Source organism: Diabrotica virgifera, chromosome 9 (genome assembly GCF_917563875.1).
Source record: "Diabrotica virgifera virgifera chromosome 9, PGI_DIABVI_V3a".
Classification (NCBI taxonomy): domain Eukaryota; kingdom Metazoa; phylum Arthropoda; class Insecta; order Coleoptera; family Chrysomelidae; genus Diabrotica; species Diabrotica virgifera.
This window is the reverse complement of record NC_065451.1, coordinates 178,645,953-178,673,188: the sequence shown is the minus strand read 5'-3', so window position 1 is coordinate 178,673,188 and position 27,236 is coordinate 178,645,953. Positions and strand designations below refer to the sequence as shown.

The 27,236-nt window shown below is 33.2% G+C and overlaps 1 protein-coding gene across 1 annotated transcript in view; it reads left to right on the top strand.

The window, feature by feature from the left end:
* Window positions 1-27,236, top strand: part of LOC126892012 (uncharacterized) — a 74,141-nt gene that overhangs the window by 15,928 nt on the left and 30,977 nt on the right. Inside the window, exon 2 of the mRNA XM_050661421.1 lies at window positions 20,809-20,968. Coding sequence (XP_050517378.1) covers window positions 20,827-20,968 — 142 coding nt within the window. The 5' untranslated portion in view covers window positions 20,809-20,826. The remainder of the gene's footprint in view (window positions 1-20,808; window positions 20,969-27,236) is intronic.

Sequence of the window (27,236 nt, the reverse complement as noted above, 5' to 3'; positions counted from 1 at the left end):
TAGAATTCTATTTGGCGTGCTCTGGGCCCTGGTTGTGCTTAGTGGGACATGAATATTAATTTTTTGAAGAAGCTCTGGAGTTCCAGTTTTCCATGAAGGATGTTGTGGAAAGTGATGAGATCCCTTCTCTTATGACGAGCAGTGACCGGTGCCATATCCAGGATATTAAGAATATCTGCATCATTGTAGTTGTCCAAGATATTAAGTCTATGTGCAATTTGCTTTAAAAATTTATGTTCAACTAACTGAAGAGCATTAGTATACACTCCATAAAAAGGAGACCATACACAGGAGTCATACTCAAGATGGTGACGGACCAAGGCACAGTAGATGGTTTTTAAAGCTGTAATATTTGTGAAGTCCTGGGTGCATCTTCTAATAAAATCCAAGCATCTGGAAAGCCTTATTAACAACATTCTCCAGATGATGAGAAAGCTGTAAGTTTGTATCAAGGGCAAGGGTAACCCCCAAGTCTTTAAAAAGGAAAGTTCTTTCGAGAGTATAGTGACCAATATTGTAGTCAAAAACAATAGCATTTCTGGAACGGGAAAAAGTCATAGTTTTACATTTAGTTGGATTAAGTTCCATGCCATTTCTTTTACACCACTCTAGCAAGTTATTTAAATCGTACTGTAGTTTTTCACAGTCCTCTGGGGATTTAATCACACAGCTTAATTTTAGATCATCAGCAAAGAGCAAAAATAAACTGATTGCGAAGCATTCATTTATGTCGTTTATGAAAATATTAAACAAGAGTGGCCCAAGGTGAGAGCCTTGAGGCACTCCTGATGGAACTTGGATAATTTTAGAAAGAAAAGTGCCAATTTTAACAATCAGTCTACGATCAGATAAGTAGCTTTGGAACCATGACAATAAAGGCTCATCAATCCCAATCAGTTTGAACTTATGCAACAAAATATTGTGTGGCACCCTGTCGAATGCCTTGGAGAAGTCAGTGTATATCGTATACACTTGATACCTCTTCTTCAAGGTGTTAAGCAAGAAGTCCACCTGACTAAGAAGATTTAATTCTGTAGATTTTCGCGGTCTAAACCCAAACTGTTGTTGGACTAGTAGAGGTTCAAATAGAGGGGTTAGAATGTCACATACCAGACTTTCAAATACCTTGGGGATTGCACTGATTATTCTAATGGGACGATGGTTTGTTACACAGGTTTTGTCACCGGATTTAAAGATGGGCTTTAGAAAGCTGTCTTTCCAGTAATCGGGGAAGATTCCAGTTTGGAGGGAGAGCTTGAAAATGTGGTACGGAGGTCTTGAAAGAATAAAGGGGCATTTTTTTAAGAATAAGGTAGGGGTAAGTTTTAGGGGTTTCCACTCTAGAGCAGTGTTTGCAATACTGCAGCTATTTTTTTCCAAGTGTGTGACCGATCTAACATCACTTTATGGACTTTATTTCGTTTTCTACCATCTTGTGTTTTGTCATGTGTAGCAGATCTTCGTTTCGTATGTTAGGCTAAAAAATACGAACAATAATTCTTCGTGATCATTTGTTAACAAATACCTGCAGTTTATTTGTAAGGGTTTTTCTCATTTCCTAGTTTTCACATCCATAGAGTAGATCAAACATGACATTTGACTGAAATATTCGGAGCTTTGTCTTTGTAATCCTCCAAACAGGGTTGAGCATGTTGATTGCTTGTTGAGCTTTTCTTTGCCCTCATACGATTATATCGGACCCGGGGAATTACAGAGGAATTAAATTTAATAAACAGAGCAATAAAATTAGTGACCAAAGTGATAACAAACAAACTGAATGAAATTATAATATTATCAGGAGAACAACAAGGTTTTAGGTCGGGAAGATCATGCACTGACGCTATATTTATAATGAGGCAAGTTCAATAGAAATCGTTAGAATACAACAAACCGGCATATTTGTGTTTCGTTGACCTTTAAAAAGCATTTGACAGGGTCAAATTAAAGGACGTTATCCATTTATTGTACGCAAGAGAGGTGCCTCTAGGCGTAATAAAAACGATCGAAAATATCTATAGTCCATTCTTTCACGGTTTTTGCTCTAAATTTTAAAGAACCGCTTGGATTGACATGAAATTTGGCATACGTATAGCTTACATGTCAAAGAAAAAAACTGATATTGTGGCGATTTGTGCTTTTGCCCTGGGGGTGACTTTCAGCCCCTCTTGGGGGTGAAAAAATATATGTCCAAAACAAGTCCGAAAATGGGTAAACTGACTAATTTTAAGTAACTTTTGTTCTATAGAGCTTTTTCGCCAAGGCAACACTTTTCGAGTGATTTGCAAGTGAATATGTTAATTTTTCAACAAAATAACCACATTTTTAGACGGTTTTTTGCAAATAACTCAAAAAGTAAGTATTTTGTCGAAAAAAACGTTCGTAGCAAAAATATAGCCTATAAAAAAGTAAAAAAAAATGGTGTACGCGTTAGGTCTCTGGATCTCGTAGAACCAGAGTTATAGCCAATGAAAAATAGATTCATATTCACCAAATTTAAAATAGAATATTTCGATGTGAAATATCAAAAAAATTAAGCACTTTTTGGGAAAAACCCATTATAACTTTTTTAAAGTGTTTAGAAAAAGCTTTATTTTGGTTTTACAAAAAGTTTCTAGCATTAAATTTAAGCAAGTTACGCTCAAAATAAAGTTGGTCCCTTTTTTTTTGCAAAAAAAAAATCGGGAAGACCACCCCCTAATTAGCAACTTAAATTAAATTAAGCGTTACGGCTCCTCAAATTATTTTACTTATGTTGTGTTTATATATGATCTGTAAGTTTCATCGATTCAAAGTGCTTATTTTTGAAAAAATTTGGTTTCAAGGTAAAATTTTTAAAAATTTAAATTTTGAAAAATATGCTTTTTTCAAAATAACTTAAAAATTGTTAGAGATACCAAAAATCTTGAAAAACGAAAAAAGTCAGATTTGCTTTTCTGAATATCACGTATTTTTTTGTTTTTCTGTTAGACAAAAATTTATTAAGATTTGGTGTTTCTAAATTTGCATACATTCGTGATCAGTGACTCGTTCAACCCCTTTTAACTACAGCCCTTTCAATAATAAGGACTTTGAACCGATAAAACTTACAGATCATATAATACTCTGGGCTAATTAGCAAAATACAAGGAAAAGTTATTTACCAGCAATTTAATTGCTGGAATCGAATCTTATTATTGTATGTATTAATAATACAGGTATGCAAAGTCCGCAGATAGTGTGCTACTTTTTTTATAAACAAAATGGCGCCCGAAAATCGTGTTTTTTTCAATTTTTGCTCTATAACTCCAAAGATTTTAACGTTACACCAAAAACACCCAAATAAAAATTCACCGCAATTAAATTCTATATAGAGACGTGTTTTTCCCGATTCACTTCGACGAAAACTTTCCGCGGAAAAAGCGGGTTTTTCCAACAAAATCTTTAATTTTCAACTAAAATTTTAGATAAGTAATTGTTAATCAATAATTAAATAACTTAGTAATGTAAAAGCCCTTTTCAAGCCGATGAAAATTGAATGAACAGTTTAGCAACAATTGAATTGTTAATTAAAAATTTACGGTCGCTATAATAACGACAATAATTATAATGCATAAGAATAACTATGATTTTTTCATAAAAAGACACTATACCTATCTAATGTACTTTACAGAATTGAAATTGGACTATTAAAGCGGCCTCAGGAATATTTTAAAATTATAAACAATTTTTTGGCTTATAAACAAATAGAATATCTCGGGAAATATTAAACTAAATTAAATTGTGAAAACGGTATTCGAAAACAGCGGCAGGACGCTTCTTTTAAAAGAAAAAACGTTTAATTACAACGAGTGGTTCCTGAGATACAACCGGTGAAAGTTGACCGGAATTTACGGCGAAGATATAAACAGTAGGATCATAATTTTCAAACTATCACCTTTTTATTTTTGTCCTCTTCCTCCACAAAAATTTTCATATCTTTAAAGTACTCATAACATATATTATTATAATAAAAACTATCGATAATACGTGTGAAAATTGCCAAAAATAGCAAAATTCCAATCAAAAATTAGGTTGGAGAAAATGTAACCCCCAAAGTTCAAAATCGGTATATGTTAAAAAAAATGCATTTCTCGGCTTCCCATGGAGCAATCTCCTTCATTCTTTTTTTGTTCCCTAACAACTCGAGTAGAGCCATCGAACTAACTCATTATTAAATGTCAAACTTGCTTTTGTTTTGTTATAATAGATTAATTTATTTATAAGAACAGAAAACTACATATTTTTTCCAGTTGTAGGCTTTTTTTAGATAAACTTACTACAAGTGTACCTTTTAAAGTTAAAAACATAAATATTCTCATTTGAAAGCTGTATAATTATTTAAACAATTTTTATTTAAACAAATTAAAATTTTGTGTTATAATAAATAAATTAATTTATTATAACAAAACAAAACCAAGTCTGACATTTAGTAATGCATTAGTTCGATAGCTCTCCTCGAGTTACTTGGGAACAAAAAAAGAATGAAGGAAATTGCTCCATGGAAAGCCGAGAAAATGCATTCTTTTAACGTATACCGATTTTGAACTTTGAGGGTTTCTCCAACCTAATTTTTGATTGAAATTTTGCTATTTTTGGCAATTTTCACACGTATTATCGATAGTTTTTATTATAATAATATATGTTATGAGTATTTTAAGGATATGAAAATTGGTGTCGAGAAAGAGGACAAAAATAAAAAGGTGATAGTTTGAAAATTATGATCCTATTGTTTATATCTTTGCCGTAAATTCCGGTCAAATTTCACCGGTTGTATCTCAGGAACCACTCGTCGTAATTAAACGTTTTTTCTTTTAAAAGAAGCGTCCTGCCGTTGATTTTCGAATACCGTTTTTATAATTTAATTTAGTTTAATATTTCCCGAGATATTCTATTTGTTTATAAGCCAAAAAATTGTTTATAATTTTAAAATATTCCTGAGGTCGCTTAAATAGTCCAATTTCAATTATGTAAAGTCCATTAGATAGGTATAGTGTCTTTTTATGAAAAAATCATAATTATTCTTATGTATCATAATTATTGTCGTTATTATAGCGACCATAAATTTTTAATTAACAATTCAATTGTTGCTAAACTGTTCATTGAGTTTCCATCGTCTTCTGGAATTATAATCTATACAAAAAGTGCTTTTACATTACCAAGTTATTTAACTATTGATTAACAATTACTTACCTAAAAGTTTAGTTGAAAATTAAAGATATTGTTGGAAATACCCGCTTTTTCCGGGGAAAGTTTTCGTCGAAGTAAATCCGAAAAAACACGTCTCTATGCAGAATTTAATTGCGGTGAATTTTTATTTGAGTGTTTTTGGTGTAAAGTTAAAATCTTTGGAGTTATAGAGCAAAAATTGAAGAAAACACGATTTTCGGGCGCCATTTTGTTTATAAAAAAGTAGCACACTATCTGCGGACTTTGCATACCTATATTATTAATATATACAATCATAAGATTCGATTTCAGCAATAAAATTGCTGGTAAATAACTTTTCCCAAAAATGGCCTATTCTCCGATAATCAGCCCAGACTATAAACAATATATACATGAGTCAAGAAACTTGTGAAGTCGTAACGATTAAGTTCATTTAAGATACTAATTAGGGTGTGATTTTCTCGATTTTTTTACCAAAACCAAAAGGGACTAACTTTATTTTGAACGTAACTTGTTTAATTTTGATGCTAGAAAATTTTTTTATAAAACAAAAATGAAGCTTTTTTTAAACACTTTATATAAGTTGTAATGAGTTTTCCCCGAAATATGCTTCATTTTTGGTTATTTCACGTTAAAGTATTCCATTTGGAATTTGACGAGTATGAACCTATTTTTCATTAGCTATAACTCTGCTTCTACTAGGTGTAGAGACGTGATATATACACCATTTTTTTTAACTTTTTTACAGGTTATATTTTTGCTGAGAATGTTTTTTCGACAAAATACTTACTATTTGAGTTATTTGCAAAAAACCGTCTAAAAGCGTGGTTATTTTGTTGAAAAAATGAACATATTCACTGCCAAATAACTCGAAAAGTATTGACTTAGTGAAAAAACTCTATAGAACAAAAGTTACTTAAAATTAGCCAGTTTATCCATATCCTGACTTTCTTTGGACGAATATTTTTTCACCCCCAAGAGGGGGTGAAAACCATCCGCAGGGCAAAAGCACATATCGGCACAATATCACTTTTTTTCTTTGACTTGTTAGCTTATGTCTATGCCAAATTTCATGTCGTCAATCCAAGCGGTTCTTTAAAATTTAGAGGTTTTGCAATATTTTACCGTTAAAGAATGGACTACTACCAGAACAACATAATAAAAGTAAAAGTAGATAAAAAACTAACTGATCCGATTCAAGCTGGCAATGGGATAAGACAAGGATACACCCTGAGTCCTCTATTGTTAAACCTGATCATGGATGAAATTATAAAAAAACTAAGAACTAAAAAAGGATACCAAATGGGAGAAAAACAACTTAAAATAATCTGCTATAATATGCAGACGACGCAATACTCATCTCTCAAAGTGAAGATGATTTATAACGTAAGCTGCTCCAATTTAATATCTTCTTCTTTAAGTACCGTGCCCAAATTTTTAGGCGTGGATAGCTTCCATAACAATTTGAAGATATCGTTCTCGATCTTGTGCGGCATGTAACAATTGATCTGCTGATAAGCCAGTTAATTGACGAAGGTTTCGGAGCCATGAATATTTCTTTCGACCAATTCGTCTTTTTCCGTCGATCTTTCCATTGAGTATTAACTGCAGCATCCTGTATCTGCTACCTCTCATTATATGCCCCAGATATTCAAGTTTTTTTCTTTTTTATCATCTTCATTAAGTCACCTTCGCCTTGACCTACTCTGTTTAAGACTTCTCTGTTTGAAATGCGTTGAACCCAAGATATTCTGAGCATTCTACGATACGACCACATCTCCAAGGCTTCTAATTTGTTCGTCATGTTAACCTTCATGATCCAGGTTTCACATCCATATAGTAATTTAGGATACACATAACATTTTAGGAACTTGGTTCTTAGTTGTAAGTTCAACTGAGAGTTGCTCAAAATAGATCTAAGTTTCATAAATGCTGCTCTAGCAATTTCTATACGAGTTTTAATTTCTTCATCTGGATTTAGTGTCTCGTTTATCCAACATTCTAGGTATTTAAAATGGTTAACTTTTGTTATTGATTCATCACTGACAATTAGTTGCATAGGGCCGACCTATTGTTTACTAACCACAAGTAACTTTGTCTTTGTTGCATTTATGTTAAGTCAGTTATTGGAGCATTCTCTAGTGACTCGAGCTATAGGGAATTGAAGATCTTCGATATTTTCAGCCATGATCGCGGTGTCTTCTGCATATCTGATGTTGTTAATAGTTTCTCCCCCGATTCGAACTCCGCATTGTCCTTCCAAGCTTCATTAAAAATTATTTCTGAGTATACGTTAAACAAAGTTGTGGATAACACACAACCCTGTCTGACACCTCTTCGAATGCAAATTTTGTCTGTTTCTTTGCCGTCTACCAGAATAGAAGCTTCTTGATTCCAATTTAATATAACCGCTAGAAAATTTAACATGTTAATTTCCACAAAAAATCAAATTTATGGTTATAACAGCACATCTAATAAGATGTAAATTAGAGCTGTAGGATCAGATAATAGAACAAGTCATTGAGTTTAAATATCTAGGCATCACACTATCTAGCTACAGAAAGCTCGAAACAGAAGTGGAAGATTAAGTGAATAAAGCAAACGGAGTCGCAGGTTGCCTGAATGTAACAATACGGGGCAATAAAAATATCGAAAAAGAAGTGAAAGGCAGAATTTACAAAACAGTCGCCAGACCAATAATGACATGCAGCAGAGATGCTAGAAACTGTTAGAAACAGCATAGATGAAAACCCTTTGAACAATAGATGGTAAGACACTATGAGATAGAGCTAGAAACATAGATATACGACGGAGATTCAAGGTAGACAACATTAATTACTGGTTAAAAAACAGAAGAGTAGAATGGAATGACCACATAAGCCAAATGGCAACAAATAGAGCAGTAGGGACTATGAGAGACTGTCCCAATAGGAAGATGATCAGTGGGAAAACCAAGAAAACGATGGAATGACAACTTACTGGAGGAACACTGAAAAACAGATATGGTCATGTCTACTCAAAAAGAAGAAGAAGAAGAATAATATGTGTCTCTTGGATGAGAGCCATGTCAATATTTTGTTTTAACACGAGTTTAAGCATATACTTACATATACTTTTGACTCTGCTAAGTTCTTTGGCGTTAAGTTGGCAAATACGGATTCTCTAACCGAGATTTTTTGTCAGGCAATCCTGAGAAGAGCCATTGTTTTTCCACCAATTTTATCTTCATGTAGGTAAGTATAGTAGTTTGGATATCAAAGATTTAATCTAGGATATTATCTGTTAGCCGATCTCTCTATCCGATTTATAGTCACCCAAGGTGCACATGTAGTATTTACCATAAACGCAAGCTAATTTACAACCCTCACCACAAATAAGTCACACACGACAGATAAGACAGAAGACTCGAACTTCTTATTTCTTTAGAGCTTAAATACACGGTGTATCAAATTGGATGTGGAAAGGCACAGAATTTGCAAAAATACACCTCTATTAATATCGTCCGATTAAAACAAGTGGGGCGGCCATATCTCAATTTAACTGAGCCGCCACTGTTCTTCGGAGGGCACGTAAAGCAGTAGGTTCCGGCTGTGTACATAGTCTTTAACACTAATAGTCCAGTCGGGTTAGACGAATAACAGGCCTAACCTTGCATTAGGAGCTGCCCCAAATTTTATTTTTCTGATCTTTAGAGGCTGTCAATAGTAGTGTAAATTTAAAATCGCGACTGAATTTCGCGTTTACATTAGCCGCCATATTGATTTTAAACGAGAATCGTCTTTGCTCAATATCTCCGCCATTTTCAACTTTTCGACAAAAACGGTAACAAATAAAATTGTTAGAAATAAAATTTTCTAGAATTTCTATTGCACAATTTTTTTATCAGATCAATATTTTCCGAACTAAGGAGGAAAGTATTGGAAGCGGAGGGGAAGCATAATTATTGAATTGTCGCATTTATTATTAAGTTCTCGATATAATTGTACATACCTAAACAAAAATAAAGAGAATAATATTTTATACAATTTTTGAAACTTCCAATGAAACACCAACCAAACTAAGTACATAAAAGACATTAATAATAACATATGCATTAAGTTCATTTCATTTTATTAACTAGCGGGTTTTATTGGTTGAATTTGTCTGTCGACATTTTAACATTTTAAGTTTCATGTCAGCTAATATATTCTTATATTCCAATAATTATTTTTTAATTTTGAACGCTGTTAGGGGGAATTTCCCCATTCCCCCATCCCCTCGTAGACCCACCACTGGTTTTTTCAAAAAAAGAATGTGTGTGTACTTTGTACGCACGTAAAAAGTTATACTTCTATTATATGATTTAAACGAAATTAATATACTTTTTATTTATATTTTATTTAAATATTAAACTAATTTATACTTACTACTCCTCAAACATTTTTATTAAAACAGTGCCAAAAATTAAAATAATAAAAGAATAAAACACACAAACACGTTAAAAATGCCACAAATGATTTCTGAACATTAATTGTCGGAAAAATTTTTAACTAAATACGTATTTTCTGAAAATAAAATTATATAATAAATATACTTACAATCATAAAATGTATAAAAAAATAAAAAAATAAAAGTTTTTATTGGGATTCGAACCAGCTATCAGCGCGGTTGGTATATTGGGGTTCATTCGCCTTAAACGCTTCGCCACAGAGGCAGTGTGTCATTATATGCGAAGATCGACTAACTAAACGGATTAAGCTTTTGACATTTTTGAATTAAATTAAATTATTTTGATTTCGAATTGAAATGATTTAGAATTGAAAAAATACAACAAAACATAGAGTAAGAAAACAATATATTAGGTTAACATTGATAGAAATTTTGATGGTAATCAAATTATGTAAATAAAAGTATTACATACTATGTATTTTGGTAGGTTCAAATAGGTAGGTACCTATGATACATTTAAAATTATTACGTACCTGTTACTTTTAAAAACTATTTAAATGTCACTACAATTATAAACTTTTTTGTTTCTGTTCTCACAACAATAAAACTAATATATTATACATTTGTTTACCTTCATATTGAACAATTATTTATTATTGACAGATCATTTCAACACCCAATTAGAGCCCGTATAACGACTAATACCATACTGTCGGTGTGCGCATGCGCGCAGATCAATATAAATTCACCCTCAATCTCAATCGCGTCTAAAGAAGTATAACTTCAAAAATTGTAGTAAATCGTAATTGCAACTATTTCAGTCCTTACACTTTTTGTCGAAAAGTTGAAAATGGCGGAGATATTAAACAAAAACAATTGGTATAACATCAATCAGGTCTTACCCTCGCACTTTTACCGCATACGTACTACCTTAAATATTGATTTTATCAAAAAAATTAAAGATATCAAAATTGTACAAAATTTAATTCTCTTCATTTTTGTATAGGTACATGTTTGTTGTAAAACTAATAATAAAAGAGATTATTCAATAATTCAATAATTATGATCTAGCGCTCACTATTGTCCCCCCATAACTTGGAAAATATCGATCGCACAAAAAAAATATAATGAACGAAATTATATAAAATCGTATTTTCAACAATTTCAGTATCTACACTTTTTATCGAAAAGTCGAAAATGGCGGAGATATTGAGCAAAAACGGTTATCGTTTAAAATCAAGATGGCGGCTAACGCAACGGTGGAATTCAGTCGAGATTTTAAATTTACACTACTATTGACCCCCTCTAAATCAAAAAACTGAGACAGATGATTTAAGGAATGGAAGATGTACAATTAGCCAATTGGCTGAAATACGACAGATTATAAAATAAAACTTCCGAAAAAGAAATTAACTTCGGTATCATAACATAATTTTCCCAATACAGAAAATCATTTCTTTCAGTGTATTTTCAATTACTTACTAACGTTTTACAATGTTACAAGAAGTTATAATTATCTCTTTCTCGGCAAAAGAAAAGGTCTCATTTGCCCTTTACTAAATAAATATTGCAGTAACTTTTGGATTATTCGTTTAAATCTGTTATTTTGTATGGATTTTCCTAGATAATTTTAACTTTCCTGAAAATGTTTTAAATTATTAATGAATTTTCCGATATGGAAAGTATTTTATAGTAATGTAGTTTATGCATTATAATATAACCCTTGAAACCTTAATACTAAATGATTTTTTTAACAATATATATTTTTCTTCTTCTTCTTCTTGTTGTTCTTCTTCTTCTTCTTCTTCTTCCTCTTCTTCTTCTTTTTGTATAGACATGAATCGGTCTGTTTTTTATGTGCCTCTAGTAAGTTGTCGTTCCATCGTTTTAGAGGTCTTCCCACTGATCGTTTTCCTATTGCGGAACTCTCGCTGTCCTTACTACTACTATATTTCTTGTCATTCGACTTATGTGGTCATTCCATCCTATTCTTCGGTTTCCTACCCAATTATTAATGTTGTCCACCTTGCATCTCCGTCGTATATCTGTACTTCTAGCTCGTGTTTCTGCCGCGTATGTCATTATTGGTCTGATGACTGTTTTGTAAATTCTGCCTTTCATTTATTTTCCGATATATGTTTATTTCTCCATATTGTGTCATTCAGGCAACATGTGGCTCTGTTTGCTCTATTCACTTGATCTTCCTCTTCTGTTTCGAGCCTTCCGTAGCTAGATATTGTGATGCCTAGATACTTAAACTCCATCACTTGTTCTATTATCTGACCCTCCAGCTCCAATTTACATCTTATTGGATTTGATGTTATAACCACGCATTTTGTCTTTTTTGGGCAAATTAACATGTTAAATTTTCTGGCGGTTATGTTAAAATTGGTGCAGCATACATTGTAAATCATCTTCAGATTAGCATTGCATCTTCTGCATAGCAGATTATTTTAAGTTGTTTTTTTCCCATTTGGTATCATTTTTTAGTTCTTACTTTTTTTATTATTTCATCCATGATCAGGTTAAACAGTAAAGGATTCAAGGAATCCCCATGTCTTATCCCACTGCCAGTTTCAATTGGGTCAGTTAGTTCATCTTCTACTTTTACTTTTAAAAATATATCGGTTACTACAGTAGTTTCCAACCTTTGGGGCGCAATACTGTTGCGGGGGGACATGTAGCTGTTATAATTGTTTATTACCATTAGGAAATTGCAAACAAAATTTTTTTAAATTAATTTAAAAATGGGGTAAATACTATTAAAAACCAAATTTTATTATTTCTTTTTGTATATTTTTACATGATATTGGATACGATTTTGTAGCTCCTTAAATAAATTATAATATTAGTTGAGTATTTATGAAATTAGATTGTTAGAAAAATTAAGGGGCGCAACAATTTTTTGTTCTTTTAAGGGGGGCGCAGGTACAAAAAGGTTGGAAACCACTGGGTTACTAGATTAATTATTCGAAACTAAGGCATTCAAATAAAATAAAACACAATCTAAAAAAAACTAAGTTTTCAATCTAATAGCACATAAAACAACACAAAGAAATGTTATTCTACACCCTACCATACTGAAAACAATGGGAACCTTCTCTGGTTACACCTCCGAGGCTTCTACAATTTGCAAGCCATAACGGATGCTGAGACTAAAGAAGATGAGGGAATTTTACAATTTATAATTCACGTCCCATCTGCTCAGCGCGGTAAAATTCCAACGAGAATGGTTCCCTTCTTACTCCAATGGGAGTAAACATGTAAATTAAAAATTAATAACCATTTTCAATTTCGTTGCAACACGAAACTACAGCCGCATCATTATTTCAGTTCAATCAGAGAGTGCAGCAAGCACCTCTACCGGTTTCGAAACTTATTAGTCTCTCATCAGGCATTCAAATAAAACACAATCTAAAAAAACTAAGTTTTCAATCTAATAACACATAAAACAACACAAAAAAATGTTATTCTATATCCTACCATACTGAAAACAATGGAAACCTTCTCTGCTAACACCTCCGAGGGTTCTACAATTTGCAAGCCATATGCAAGCATCTTCCTTAGTCTCATAGTCCAGTCGGGTAAGACGAATAACGGGCCTAACCTTGCATTACGAGCTGCCCCAAATTTTATTTTTCTAGTCTTTAGGGGGAGTCAAGAGTAGTGTAAATTTTAAATCTCGACTGAATTCCGCCGATGCGTTAGCCGCCATCTTGATTTTAAACGAGAACTGTTTCTTCTCAATATCTCCGCCATTTTAAACTTTCCGACAAAATGTATACAAACTAAAATTGTTGAAAAGTTGATTTTCAATAATTTCTTTTATTAAAATTTTTTCGTGCGGTCGATATTTTCCGAGTTATTTGGGGAAAATAGTGACAGTTAGAGCATAATTATTGAATTATTAAATTATCTCGTTTATTATTAACTTTACAAGCAATATGTACCTATATAAAAATGAAGAGAATTAAATTTTGTACAATTTTGATTTCTTTAATTTTTTTAATAAAATCAATATTTAAGGTATTACTTATCCGGTAAAAGTGCGAGCGTAAGACCTGATTGATTTTATAGCAATTGTTTTTGTTGAATATTTCGGCCATTTTCAACTTTTCGACAAAAAGTCTAAGGACCGAAAGTGTTGCAATTACGATTAATTACTATTTTTCGAGAAAACCAGTGGCGGGCCTGCGACGGGGGGGATGGGCAAATTCCCCCCAACAGAGTCCAAAATTGTTGAAATATAAAAATACATTAGCTGACATAAAACTTAAAATATCGACAGACAAATTCAACCAATAAAACCAGCTAGTGAATAAAATTAAGTGAACTTAATGCATATAAATTATTTTATGTCTCTTATTTACTTAGTTTGCTTGGTGTTTCGTTGAAAGTTTCAAAAATTGTATAAAATATAATTCTGTTTATTTTTGTTTATGTACAATTATGTCGTAAAATTAGTAATAAATAAGACAATTCAATAATTATTATGCTTCCCTTTCGCTTCTCTTATTTTCCCCCTTAACTCGAGAAATATTGATCGCATAAAAAAATTCTACAAAAGAAACTATAGAAAATTGCATTTCGAACAATTTAAGTTCTTACCGTTTTTCGGTAGATATCAAGCCCAAGAAACCATTCAACATCTTACAGGGGGCTGCCAGGCATTTGCTGCAACTGAATACAAGGAACGGCATGACGCAGTGCGAAAAATCCTTCATCAAGAGATAGCTATCAAGCCGGGACTTCTCCAAACGGACCATCTCCCATATTATCAATACGTCCCTGAGAGTATGCTTGAGGATGGCAACTACAAGCTATACTGGGACTGCACTGTGCTCACAGACCAAACAGTGGCACATAATAGGCCAGATCTCGTACTAGTTAATAAATTAGACAAACAACGCTTATTGATGTGGCGATACCTAACAACAATAATCTACGTAGTAAATTTACTGAAAAGATCGCCAAGTACAGAGATCTGGAAATTCAAATACGAAGACAATGGAGAATGCAAAGTACCCAGACAATACCTATTATTATGTCTACTACTAGTCATTCCGAAAGCATAAAAATGCTGGGTCTAAATGAACATATTTACAAGACCATGCAAAAAGCTGTACTACTCGCAACGGCCAGATGTGTACGAAAATTTTTGGGAGTTACACCGGCCTACCAAATCGCCTAGGGCTCGATAACACGGAAAGAGTCCCACCAGAGCTCAACCCTTTTAATACCGTAGGTATCTGGGATGAGTCAATTTTCCCTTTAGAGTGAGTGTGAGCCGTATGGCTAAATCTGGATAATAATAATAACGCTTGATCAAAAATAGATATATGTCTTCTTCTTCTTCTTTTAATAGGACTATATCCTGTTTCTTCTGTTACAGTCTCTGCTGCAATCCGGAGCTCCAGTTCTCATACCATCGTTTTTTGGGTCTTCCTATGGGTCGCTTGGTGTTGGGCTTCTGTGTCTTCGCTCATTTCTCGTCTTCGTCTCGTTCCTGTCTTCGCCAGTCATGTGAACGGGTTCTTAGTGTATGCATATCTTCTAGATATAGATACCGTTCATATGACAAGCGCTTAACGTGCGCTTTGATAACGCGTGATTACAACTACATATATTTTCACATGCTAACGCGCGTTTTAAGTCATTAAAACATGCATTGGCATGTGAACGGCCTCAAATAAAATGTATGTTTTTAACCGCGCGTTAGCAAAACCCGCGTTAAGCGCTTGTCATGTGAACGGGGTCTAAATCTAGAAGATATGCATACATTAAGAGCCCGTTCACAAGACACACGCTTAACGCGCGTTTTGATAACGCGCGATTACAACTGAAAACCACAGGGAAACAATTTGATAAGCCCAATTTTTTACATTTTTCGTTTTTAATACAACTTTCTAGCTTTAATTACATGGTTTGTAAGAGTAACACAATACAGAGTAATAAGTCAAAAGAGATAAGTATTTAAAAAAAACCCTGTACAGGAAAAGAACTTGACATGTCCATTTCAAACAGGAGAAAACGTGATAAGCAGTGCCGGGTTTGGGGTACTTGCGGCTCTAGGCCAAATTACCCCGAGCGGCCCCCGATAACTTCACGAGGATGTAATTAAAGTATAAAACACATTTCATTTTAATACATAACGTTTATTTTAATTTTACTTTTTAAAATAATTGGTACAAAATACAAACCAAAGCATACATGAATAGAAATGCCACTAATGTTCTATTTGAATACGGTACATACAAATGTTGTATTCACTAATTAAATAATCTTGGTTTACAAATTTGGATAAAACCCCAAAACAGCTCTAACAATATTAAGAATACAACAAATAAACTTCTAATCGTTCAATTCTCATATTATTCTCTTATACTGAAAAACGTCAATGTCATGTTCTTAATTTGGATAAAGTTGGATTAGTGATTAACATTGACACTCATTCCACTCCATACTCATAATGAATCTCATATCTAAAACACTCACTTTTCTAGCTTTTTTTGGCTGCAAAATCTTTAATCAAATCAAAGTCTAAGGCTTGAAAAACCTCAGCATTTGACACAAAACTAGTCAAACCAGACAATCTAAAATCTTCGTCAGAAGTCGAGTTCGTCAAGTAGTTTTTTATTATTTTCAACACGCTGAATGATCTTTCTCCTGATACATAAAATATCATCATTCATGCGCAAATTGCGCATGAATGACGAATACGCAAAGCCGTGTTCTTATTCGGAAATAATGTTGTTAACTGTTTTTCACGAATAAGTTTTAAATACTCCAAAAGTGTATTCCTCGGAGGTTTGGTAATCTTGTTATCATAAGGTTCTCTCTTTTCATCAAATATACCTTCAACAAAGCCTTTTAACTGTACACACTCTGCTCGAAAGTCACCATCTACAATCTACATATGTCGATTTGATACTTTTTAGCCAAAATATAAATTTTTTTTTATAAATCCAAGTTCTTCATTTCCAGTTGTTTAAAAATTCAAGTTTTTCATTTAATTTTGAATAAAGCCTGTCAATAACAACATTGAATGTATTCATCTTTAAGTCTTCTTTACCATTAAAGTGGAGTTCAGTGGATTTATCTTCTTTGTCTTCGCTAGGGAGAGCTTTTTTGCAGGCATCTTTTTATTTCAAAAATTTAGGTTTCATTTTTAGACAACTCTTTTCCTCTTTTTCATAGGAATCAAAGTTGTCTCTCAGACTCAATACATTCTCCTTTAGAGATTTGTATATGTTGCAAGACACATTCAAGTCTGTAGCAATATTTTGTAATGTTTTGCTACTCTTGTCAAAACGTTGTAAAATACCATACCACATGTTCAGTAGAATAGCATTCTCTAATTTGAAAAATTGTTTACTTAATTGATGGATTCGACCGTTACTTGATGGAAGTTCATTTTATCTCACAATAAAACACGGAAAAACGTTTGTTTTCTATACTTCCACAAAATTTATTACAACTATGTTATTACTACAGCTGTGTGAGAAAGGCACTTTGCCGAAACAGCTGTAGTAATAACATAGTTGTAATAAATTTTGTGGAAGTATAGAAAACAAACGTTTTTCAGTGTTTTATTGTGAGAATTGTTTACTTGTTCCACTAGTTTCAGCTCGGCTCACATTTATTTCCCCTGTATCTGCTGATATTTTTTTTACTGCATCGTAGTAGCTCCAGTAGTTAACTAAAATAGCTTTTACAGCATGCCATTTGACATCTTGTAACGTTTACTCTTTTTGGAAGGAGTTTCTTTTCGTTATTGCTACTTTTGACAATGTTTTCCAACACGGCTTATCTTGAAGTAGATGTACTCATGAAAACGTAAAATTCTTGAATAAACATGAATAGTTTTGTTACTGCCAAACAACAATCAGTCGCATGTCTACTAGATTCAATGAATGAGCGGAGCTTCGAACATGCTCAGTTAAATTGTTATATTCTTTTATTAGCGCTTGTAAACCTATATATTTGCCTGACGTATTCGAGTCATTATCATATGAATGGCCTCTCATATCGCAATTTTGGAACACAAAAATTCAATTTTTTTACCAAAATTTTTTTTTACAAAACGGTCCCCTTTTGTTTGCGGCCCCCTTTTGCTTGCGGCCCTAGGCCGCGGCCTAGTCGGCCTAGTGGTAAATCCGGCACTGTTGATAAGTCCTGGGTACATTCCATGTCAAATCACTCAGGCAAAAAATTTTGGATCTCCGATTTGTCTGAAAATTGGTATATAGCTTCTGCGGGACGTAAAAATAAGATATTTTGTAAGGTCAAAAAATCTTCTTCTTCTTTTTTTCTCAAAATGTTATTTTATGCGATTTTACAGTGATTTGGTGTTTATTTAAACAAATTTGCATTTTTTGTCGTAAAGTATCAATGAAAGACATAATATTTTAATAGAAAGGACTCAAAAATGTCATGATAAGGCATTATAACAAGTTATTTTAAATCAAAACAAGTTTTTAATCAAATTGTATAGTGTAAAAAACGTTAAAATACCGTTTTTTACATTTTCCTCCATTCCCAAAATACGTCATCATCGATTTGGCTGAAAATTTGCCCACAGATAGCCAAAAGATAGGCGTTTAAGAGGATCGGTACGTATTTTCGGCTGCAATGCTATTCAAATGGGGATTCATTTTTTTCGAATCCTGAGAAAACTAATAAGTATTTTTGAAAAATTTAAACGCAAAATGAAAGATCACGTTATTAGCGAGGGCCGAAAGTCCCTGAGAACTTCTATAATGTTTATTTTAATAAGTTACAGGGGTGAAAAACTAAGAGAAAATTTAGTGTGATTTTTAATTTCAAATATATCATTCAAAATAAACTTTTTATTTATTCTAAGGAACTTTCGGCCCTCGGTAATAATTTAGTCTTTCATTCTGCGTTTAAATTTTTCAAAAATATTTATTGGTTTTTTCAGGATTCGAAAAAAATAAACACAATGCCGTGGTAATATTTTCCAAATCTATCTTTGTCTTACAACGCATTCAGCCGAATATAATATTGTCAGAATATATTGTCAGTCAGACACTGACAATCCGTGACAATATTAAATGTTTGACATTGCATAGGGAATATGTTGAGTTATTGATTAAATATTATTGAAATATAGTGTATTTGATAAATAATTGATTTAAGACGTGAATTTAATAAAAAGTTATTTATTGTGTATTATTTGTGGAAGATCCAAGCAGAGAATACATCAGGATAATATATTCTGTGACCCAAGTATTTTGTTGTTAAAGATGTTCAAAATTGTAAGCGTTCCATAACAATATATTATTAAAAAATCACTTTAACACTTTTCCTCTTTTCTCGATTGAGTATTAGTCTTTGTTGTACAAATAAATTATTACAATCACTGAATACATAGTTAGTGAAAAAATTATCACATTTATTAACTGAATTAATAATTTCCAATTATAAAAATAACAGTTATCCAAGAACATTCAAAACCCATCTCTTTAAATTAATGATGACATTTTCAAGTAGAATGACATTCTAGTAATGTTTACATATCCATACCAGTGTGAATTTTACTACACGTAATTTGCCGTGTAAAGACAGAAAAAGTAGGGATACACGTAAAATATTTGCGAATTATGTACCCATAGCCTTAAGTGGTTAGAAGGATTTGAATTATATTACAATACCACAAAAGTTACATGCAGTAATATCAGACTCAGAAGTATATATTAGTCCAGTCGGGATAGCATTTGACCTTGAATGCCGAGCTGCCCAAAATTTTATTTTTCTGATCTTTAGGGGAGTCAATAGTAGCCTAAATTTAAAATCACGAATGAATTCCTCCGTTACGTTAGCCGCCATCTTGATTTTAAAGGAGAACCTGTTTTGCTCAATATCTCCGCCATTTTTAACTTTTAGAAAAAATGGTACAACTGAAATTGTTCCAAATAAATCGTATTTACAATTATTACAATTTCTTTTTAACAATTTTTGTCGTGAGGTCGATATTTTCGAGTTAATTGTTCTTATAGTAGACGCCTATATTTTTGACTATAATATTGCATGTAACTTTTTTGGTATTGTAATATAATTTAAATCCTTCTCACCACTTAAAGTCCTATGTTTTGTCTATCTATGGGCAAATTTTCAGCCAAATCGATTATGATGTATTTTGGGAATGGAGAAAAATGTAAAAAAACGGTATTTTAACGTTTTCTACACTATAAAATTTGATCAAAAGCTTGTTTTGAATCAAAGTAACTTGTTATAATGCCACATAATGACATTTTTGAGTCCCTTCTATTAAAATATTATGTTTTCCATTTATACTTTACGATAGAAAATGCAAATTTGTATAAATAAACACCAAATCACTGTAAAATCGCATAAAATAACATTTTGAGAAAAAAAGAAGAAGATTTTTTGACCTTAAATATCTTATTTTTACATCCCGCAGAAGCTATATACCAATTTTCAGACAAATCGCAGGTCCAAATTTTTTTGCTCCAAAATTGAGTGATTTGAAATGGAATGACCAGGTGGTAATTAATATGCAATATAAATTTAAAAAACTAAAACGTAAACCAACAATCAACAATTTTTTTTCTTGTTATTACTAATTAATTGTAAGATGCTTTTTAACATACTCATACTCACAGAGTTTTAAACTTCAAAAATGTTCTCCTGAACAAAACCAAAAATGTGAGTTATCAAGTTATTTTCCTGTGGTCTTCGTATACGTTTTACTTGAGGCCGTTCACATGCCAATGCGCGTTTTAATGACTTAAAACGCGCGTTAGCATATGAAAATGTATGTAGTTGTAATCGCGCGTTATCTAAACGCGCGTTAAGCGCCTGTCATGTGAACGGGCTCTTAAAGTATATATGTACCTACTAATAGCATGTTATTCTATAAATTTTATTTGTGATAAAATAAGGAGCATCTGGCGGTGTCCTGGGATCTTAGACTATAACTTTAGTCAGGAATATTAACTCCATACCTACCTGTGATAATCCAACTGACGTCAGAACAAATTAAAGTAAAAAAATCGCTACTCTAATAATAAAAACTCGTAGCGGCAAAAGTGAACGCCACTGCCAACATCCACCGACCTATTTTTAGTACGCGTACAATCACGAACATTCTCCATATGTTTTCCTGTACATACTCATTGGCAACCTCTCTCATTTCGCGTTTTTCTTTTTTAGAGGTCCTAAAGTATCAGAATGGGAAACGTACCTAGTTCGTATTTCGAAGAAAAAATCGACGACCCTTTTTGGTCCAACGACGCATCCGCATCGAAAACAGTCGCAAAAAGTTCGTCAAGCCAAATTTTGGTCAGTGCGAAAACAAACCTGAGCGAAGTTGGTGAGTAAAGATTCTTTTGTTTGTATTTTTAGACCATTAACCTGAATTTTAATTCATATAAACACTTATATGGGCTATCATGTCTTGTTTTTATTATTATTGATGTGACTAATAGGAATTTGATTAATATTGATATGACCAATATGACTCAGCATAATATATACTTCTTTTTTGCTATTTCATCCTCTTTTCAAGAAAATCGCCCCGGATTTTCTTGAAATTTCTCTTTTAATTAAATAACTAACAAAAATTTTCAGTTTTTCCAAAAACCATAAAACTACTTTTTCATGAAAAATACATATTTATATATTGTATCATCATCAACCCATACAGTTACTGATAACACGTTTCAGGTCGTCAGTCCATTCTCCCTCAGTTTTTTCCATTTGCCTCTCTCTTGTGTGGCTTACATTCAGTTGCTAATAATATGCTTCAGGTCATCAGTCCATCTGGTTGGTGAACGTCCTCTGCTCCGTAATGCTTCTTGTCGTAGCCTCCACTTGTACCATCGGTTGTCTGATAATCTGGCGACGTGTGTCCTGTCCAATTCCACTTTAGCGACGCTATTCTTTAGATATAGTGTCTGTTTTAATCTCTCAGAGACACACGCAACATCTGGAGGTCAATAGCGCTCTAAGTCACGCCAATCTTGTTTACTACCTTTTTTGTGAGTGTTAATGGTTCCGCTTCATAAGAGAGTACATACAGGTAACACACACTGGTCAAAGAGTTTCTTTTTGAGGCATACGAATATGTCCGATTTAAATACCTAATTTAATTTACCAAACGTTGCCAATGCTTATCCTATGCAACGTGGGAGCTCACCTGTCTGGTTATCTCTGCCCAACCGAATTTCATGTTCTAAGTACTTACGTATTGGAAATGTGGATTCATAGACGAATGCTGAAGATACCTTGGACAGCAAGGAAAACTAATGAGAAAGTACTAAGGAGGGTCAACAAAGATAGAGAACTACTAAAGACTGTTAAACATCGAAAAATGTCTTATCTGGGACATATAGGTAGTGAGGGGAAGTCGATATAAAATATTACAACTGATTCTTAAAGGCAAAATAGAGGGCCGTAAAGGTGTAAAAAGAAAACAGGTTTCTTGGTTAAAAAACATTCGTGAATTGACTCAGATATCAAATGCAGGACAATTATTCCATATTGCAGAAGATCGAGAAGCCTTCGCAATGGTGATCGCCAACGTCGGATAATTCTGATATGGCACTTGAAGAAGAAGAAGAAGTATTTATACGATGCCATCCGTTCCGTATCACTTCCATCAATAGCAATATTACGATTTAGCACCAGTCTAGTCATTATGTTATCTGTTATCTTCTCTTCTAGTCTAGAGCAGAGTAGATATTTTCTTTTTCCTTCGTTAATTTTTAGACATCTTTCCGTGCTTCCTTTGCCAGAATTGTTACTGCTTCTTTTAATCTTTCCTTGTCTCTTCCCATAAGAACTATACCTATCATCTGTATATGCAACTATTTGTGTTGAGGAGTGGGCTATAGTTCCCTTAATTTTGCTGGCCTTGACTGTTCCTTCTACTGCTATGTTGAATAATGTGGTTGACAGTGAATCGCCTTATCGCACTCCTGTTTCTATTAAAGTTAAGTTTGTGCTACCATCTTCTGTTGTTACTTTAGCTCGAGATCCATCCATAATCAATTTTGTTAATCTGATTAGCTTTGCTGGCATATCTTGATTTTTCAGTTCAATAAATTTCTTCCAATACAAAGGCATGTCTGCAGTCTACGAAGAGGATATGAAGTTCTACGTTATGTTCGTGGTATTTTTTGATTGCTTGTGTAATTATGTGTATCGCATGTGTAATGGATCTGCCCTCCCTGTATCCTTGCTGGTGGTCCCCAATATTTTTTCTCTGTCAATTGAGTGAGTTTTTGCCCGATAAGTACTGTTAGAATTTATTATATTGTACTCAGTAGAGATATTCCTCTCTAATTGTTACAGTCTGTTACCTTTCTTAAATGTTGGTATAATTCTGCCTTCTTTCCAATCCTCGGGCATTTCTTCTGCTTCACATATTCTAACTATTAAGTTATAGCATATGCTTGTTAATAATTTTTCTCCTCCGTTTTTAATTAGCTCGTTGGGAATTTTATCTGAACCAGGTGTTTCCGTTTCATTTTCTTAATGATGTATAAATATTCATTGTACGTTGGTATCTATATTCCATTGTCTCTCATGTCTTCCTATGCGCATTGTTCCTCTTCAGAGCTTTCTTTGCATCTATGAATATAGTTCTGTGAAGTGTGTTTCCCATGATCTATTGTCAATTTTGACCACTGGTCTACAGTTCGCTTGTTAAGCTTTTAGGTATTCTTCTTCTTCTTCTTTTGTCCTTTAATTCGTCAAATTTTGAACATAGGCTTCCCCCAGTTTCCTTCATTCGCTTCTGTTTAGTGCTTTCTGTTTCCAGTGCGTTCCTCCTACCTTTTTAATGTCGTCTCCCCATCTCATCTGGGGTCGTCCTCTTGCTTTCTTTCCTGTCCATGGTCTCCATTGTTGTATCGTGGTATTCCACCTATTGTCCGTTTGTCTAGCGTTATGACCTGCGAAGCTCCATTTTAGCCTGGCTATGTTATCCTACGTCTTTGAATTTTGTTTTATCTCTTACCCAGTTGTTTTGCTTTTTGTCTGTCAATTTTACTCCTAACATTGCTATCTCCATGGCTCTTTGTGTCTTCATTATTTTATTCATGTTTGCCTTGGTCAAGGTCCATGTTTGGCATGCGTATGTGGGAATTGGGAGTATGCACTGGTCAAACACTCTTGTTTTTAAGTATTGTTGTATTTTTTTATTCTTTAGGACCCATTTTAATTTTACAAATCCTGCCCAGGCTAATCTGACCCTTCTTTTTACCTCCGCTGTTTGGTTTTCCTTATTTATTTTTATCATCTGTCCCAAATATATATATATATATATATATATATATATATATATAATCATTAACCGCTTCTATTGTGGTGTCGTTTAGTATTACGTTTCTATTATCTTGTGTGTTTGTCATTGTTTTTGTTTTGGCAAAATTCATTTTTAGACCTATTTGTTCGGATTCATTTGCTAGTTCAGTTAGCATGGTTTGTAGTTCTTCAAAACTTAATGCTATGACTACTACATCGTCTGCATATCTTAGGTGGTTTAGTTTCTTCCCTTTAGGGAGGTAAGGGATCTTACCTACCTACCTTGCCTTACCTTACCTTACCTACCTAGGAGGTCTACCTTTAGGTATTGAAGTAGTATTAAAAAAACAACTCTTCTATCCACAGCTTCTTCTTCTTTAGTTGATGTCCATTTATTTTTTGCTTGATTTTGCATTCTGTATCAAACCATTTTTTCCTTCTTTTTATTTCCCTCTATTCTAGCACCTCTTTACCTGAATTCAAAATGGATTATTTTTCCTTTAGGCTACGACTCCACGGGCTGGAAATTGACGCTAGCAGTAGCCGCAAAACGAACTTAAGGTTCCGCAGAACGGAATAGGAATAGCCGAACTGTACCTACTACAGGACTTGTGCGTAGTCGGTTCAGTTCGGCTATTCCTATTCCGTTCCGTGGAACCTTAAGTTTGTTTTACGGCTACTGCTAGCGTGAATATCGCGCCCGTGGAGCCTTAGCCTTAGGGTTCTCTCATACGGTTCTCTTAGTTCCTGTACTCTTAATGTCTTCAAATTCCATCTTCTTTTTTGTCTTGTGCTCTTTGTTTTAATTACCTTCATTTTTATTTCTCCTATTATTATAAAATGGTCCGGACGTTGGTCGTCATCATGTTTACAATTTCCTGAAACCTATGTCTATAGGTTGCTACGTAAAATAAATGGTCTACTGTTGAACCAGACAATAAATAATAAATTGTCTAGATAATATTACTCAGCCATGCGCATGCGAGGCAGGCATTTTTAAAACCAAACAGTCTTATTATTTACTTTTTCACCCCGTGTGTGATTTTACCTACTCATTTTAGAGATTTTAGAAGAACTTAGCTGCTAAAGAATAATAAACTACTTGACCTCTGTACCTCACTAAAACGATATGTTTTATAATATTGTAGGTACTTTACAAAATATTTTTAACGCAATTTTAGTTCACAAAAAATATAATACCGAAATAATAAAAATAAAAGCTTTTTAATATTCACTGTAGTTTCCATTTTACATGAAAAATATAATGTTTAGTACACTCTGTATAGGTACATGCAACTATTCTATTAAATCAAATAGAACGGGATGTACGCCCAGATCAAGTTTTTAAAACAAAAACTTTGTATCAACATGGTTTTTCTCCAATTTTTTTTAAATTTCCTCTTTACTTGTTAGCCTGCACGTCTCTATTTTAACAAACTATTAGTCCCTCATAAATGACTGATTTGGACAGTTCAATGGTATTTATGAAGTATCCAAATAATTTTACGAAGTTTCTAAAACATTGGATATTGATTTTTGTAGCTTATTTTGTCAATGAATCTAAAGGTTAGTAAAATTAGGTACTTATAATTCTAAATAAAATTTTGCATAAAATTCTAAAATTAAGAATCATTTCCGTTGTCTTTTTTAAATTTTGTCACCTAATTTGCATCTATTAATTATTCTTTCTTTCTTTCTCCCCTGCCTTATACCCTTTCAGGTGTCGGATTTGGGTTTAGTTTAGCTACATATTCACCCATCTCTTCCATTATTTTCTGTCTTGTGCTATTAGTTTCATTTCTTCTAGCGTTTTCCGTTTAATTTTTCCTGCTTCTACTATTTGCTGTATCCATTTTTCCTCGGTCTGCCTTTTTTCTTTTTTGTAATATTCCATGTTTCGTGAATTTTCCTTGTTAGTCTACTAGGTTTCATTCTCATCAGATGTCCATACCAGTCTAATTGTCTCTTTATTATTTTATTAATTATTGGTTCCTGTTTAGTTATCCCTCTTATTGCCTCATTTCTTATTCTACCCCATTTGGTCTTTCCGGCTATAGCTCGTAGATGTCTCATCTCAAATGAATTTATCCTACTATTATGCTTTTTCTGTAAAGTCCAATTTTCGCTCGTATACAATATCGTCGGTATCACAATCGTATTATATATTTTAATTTTTGTTTCATGGGACAATTCTTTTTTCCTCAGAACTGGCGCTAGTGCGTAGTACAGTTTGTTTGATTTTTTAGTTCTGTTTGTTACTTCGAGGTCTATTTTCCCATCATTCCAAGGTAATCATATGCGGTTACTATTTCTAGTTGAGTATTTTTGCATTTTATATTTCAGGACCTCGGAGGTAAACTACACTATGTCATTTCGAGCAACTATGTTTAGAGTGAGCTTGCAACAAAGTTTAAAGCACCTAGGATGTTAATAAAAATCTGATATATCCCATAATTAGTTGAAAAACAATATGACTATATTTTAATGATAATATATAACCAATTTGTATAATCCAATTATTAAAATAAGTGGTTTAAAGAAACTTATTCAAAAAAACACCATGTCGCCATAGTGTAGTTTACCTCCGAGGTTCAGATTTAGGTACTTTATTTTCTTCCTTTTCGCCGATGACCATTATTTTAAAAAATCATACAGAAGTAAAAAACTTCATTTGTACAATGGTATAAAAAGTTTATTAAAAACTATTAAAAGTCATCTAAAAGGATTTGCAAAACGTTTTCGATCTAGATCAGATCATCTTCAGTGCGTTCTGCCTAGTACATGGAACTAGCAACCCTATGAAAATGGTAACATCGAGAAATATGGTTTACATGATAATTCTATAATATTTATAGCGACTCCAAGTCGATGTTAAAGGATTAATTTATGTGTTAGGAGTGCTCAAAGGGCAACATGGTTCCCTGCTCGATAAAAAATCGTGGTTCTTGCCAGTTCAATGGACACAGACCAACAATTGAACCATTGGAACCAATTGGACCATTGAACTGGCAAGAACCACGATTTTTTATCGAGCAGGGAACCATGTTGCCCTTTGAGCACTCCTAACACATAAATTAATCCTTTAACATCGACTTGGAGTCGCTATAAATATTATATAATTATCATGTAAACCATATTTCTCGATGTTACCATTTTCATAGGGTTGCTAGTTCCATGTACTAGGCAGAACGCACTGAAGATGATCTGATCTAGATCGAAAACGTTTTGCAAATCCTTTTGGATGACTTTTAATAGTTTTTAATAAACTTTTTATACCATTGTACCGGGTGTCCCAATAAGAATGGCTCTCGGCCATATCTCAGGAACCGTTT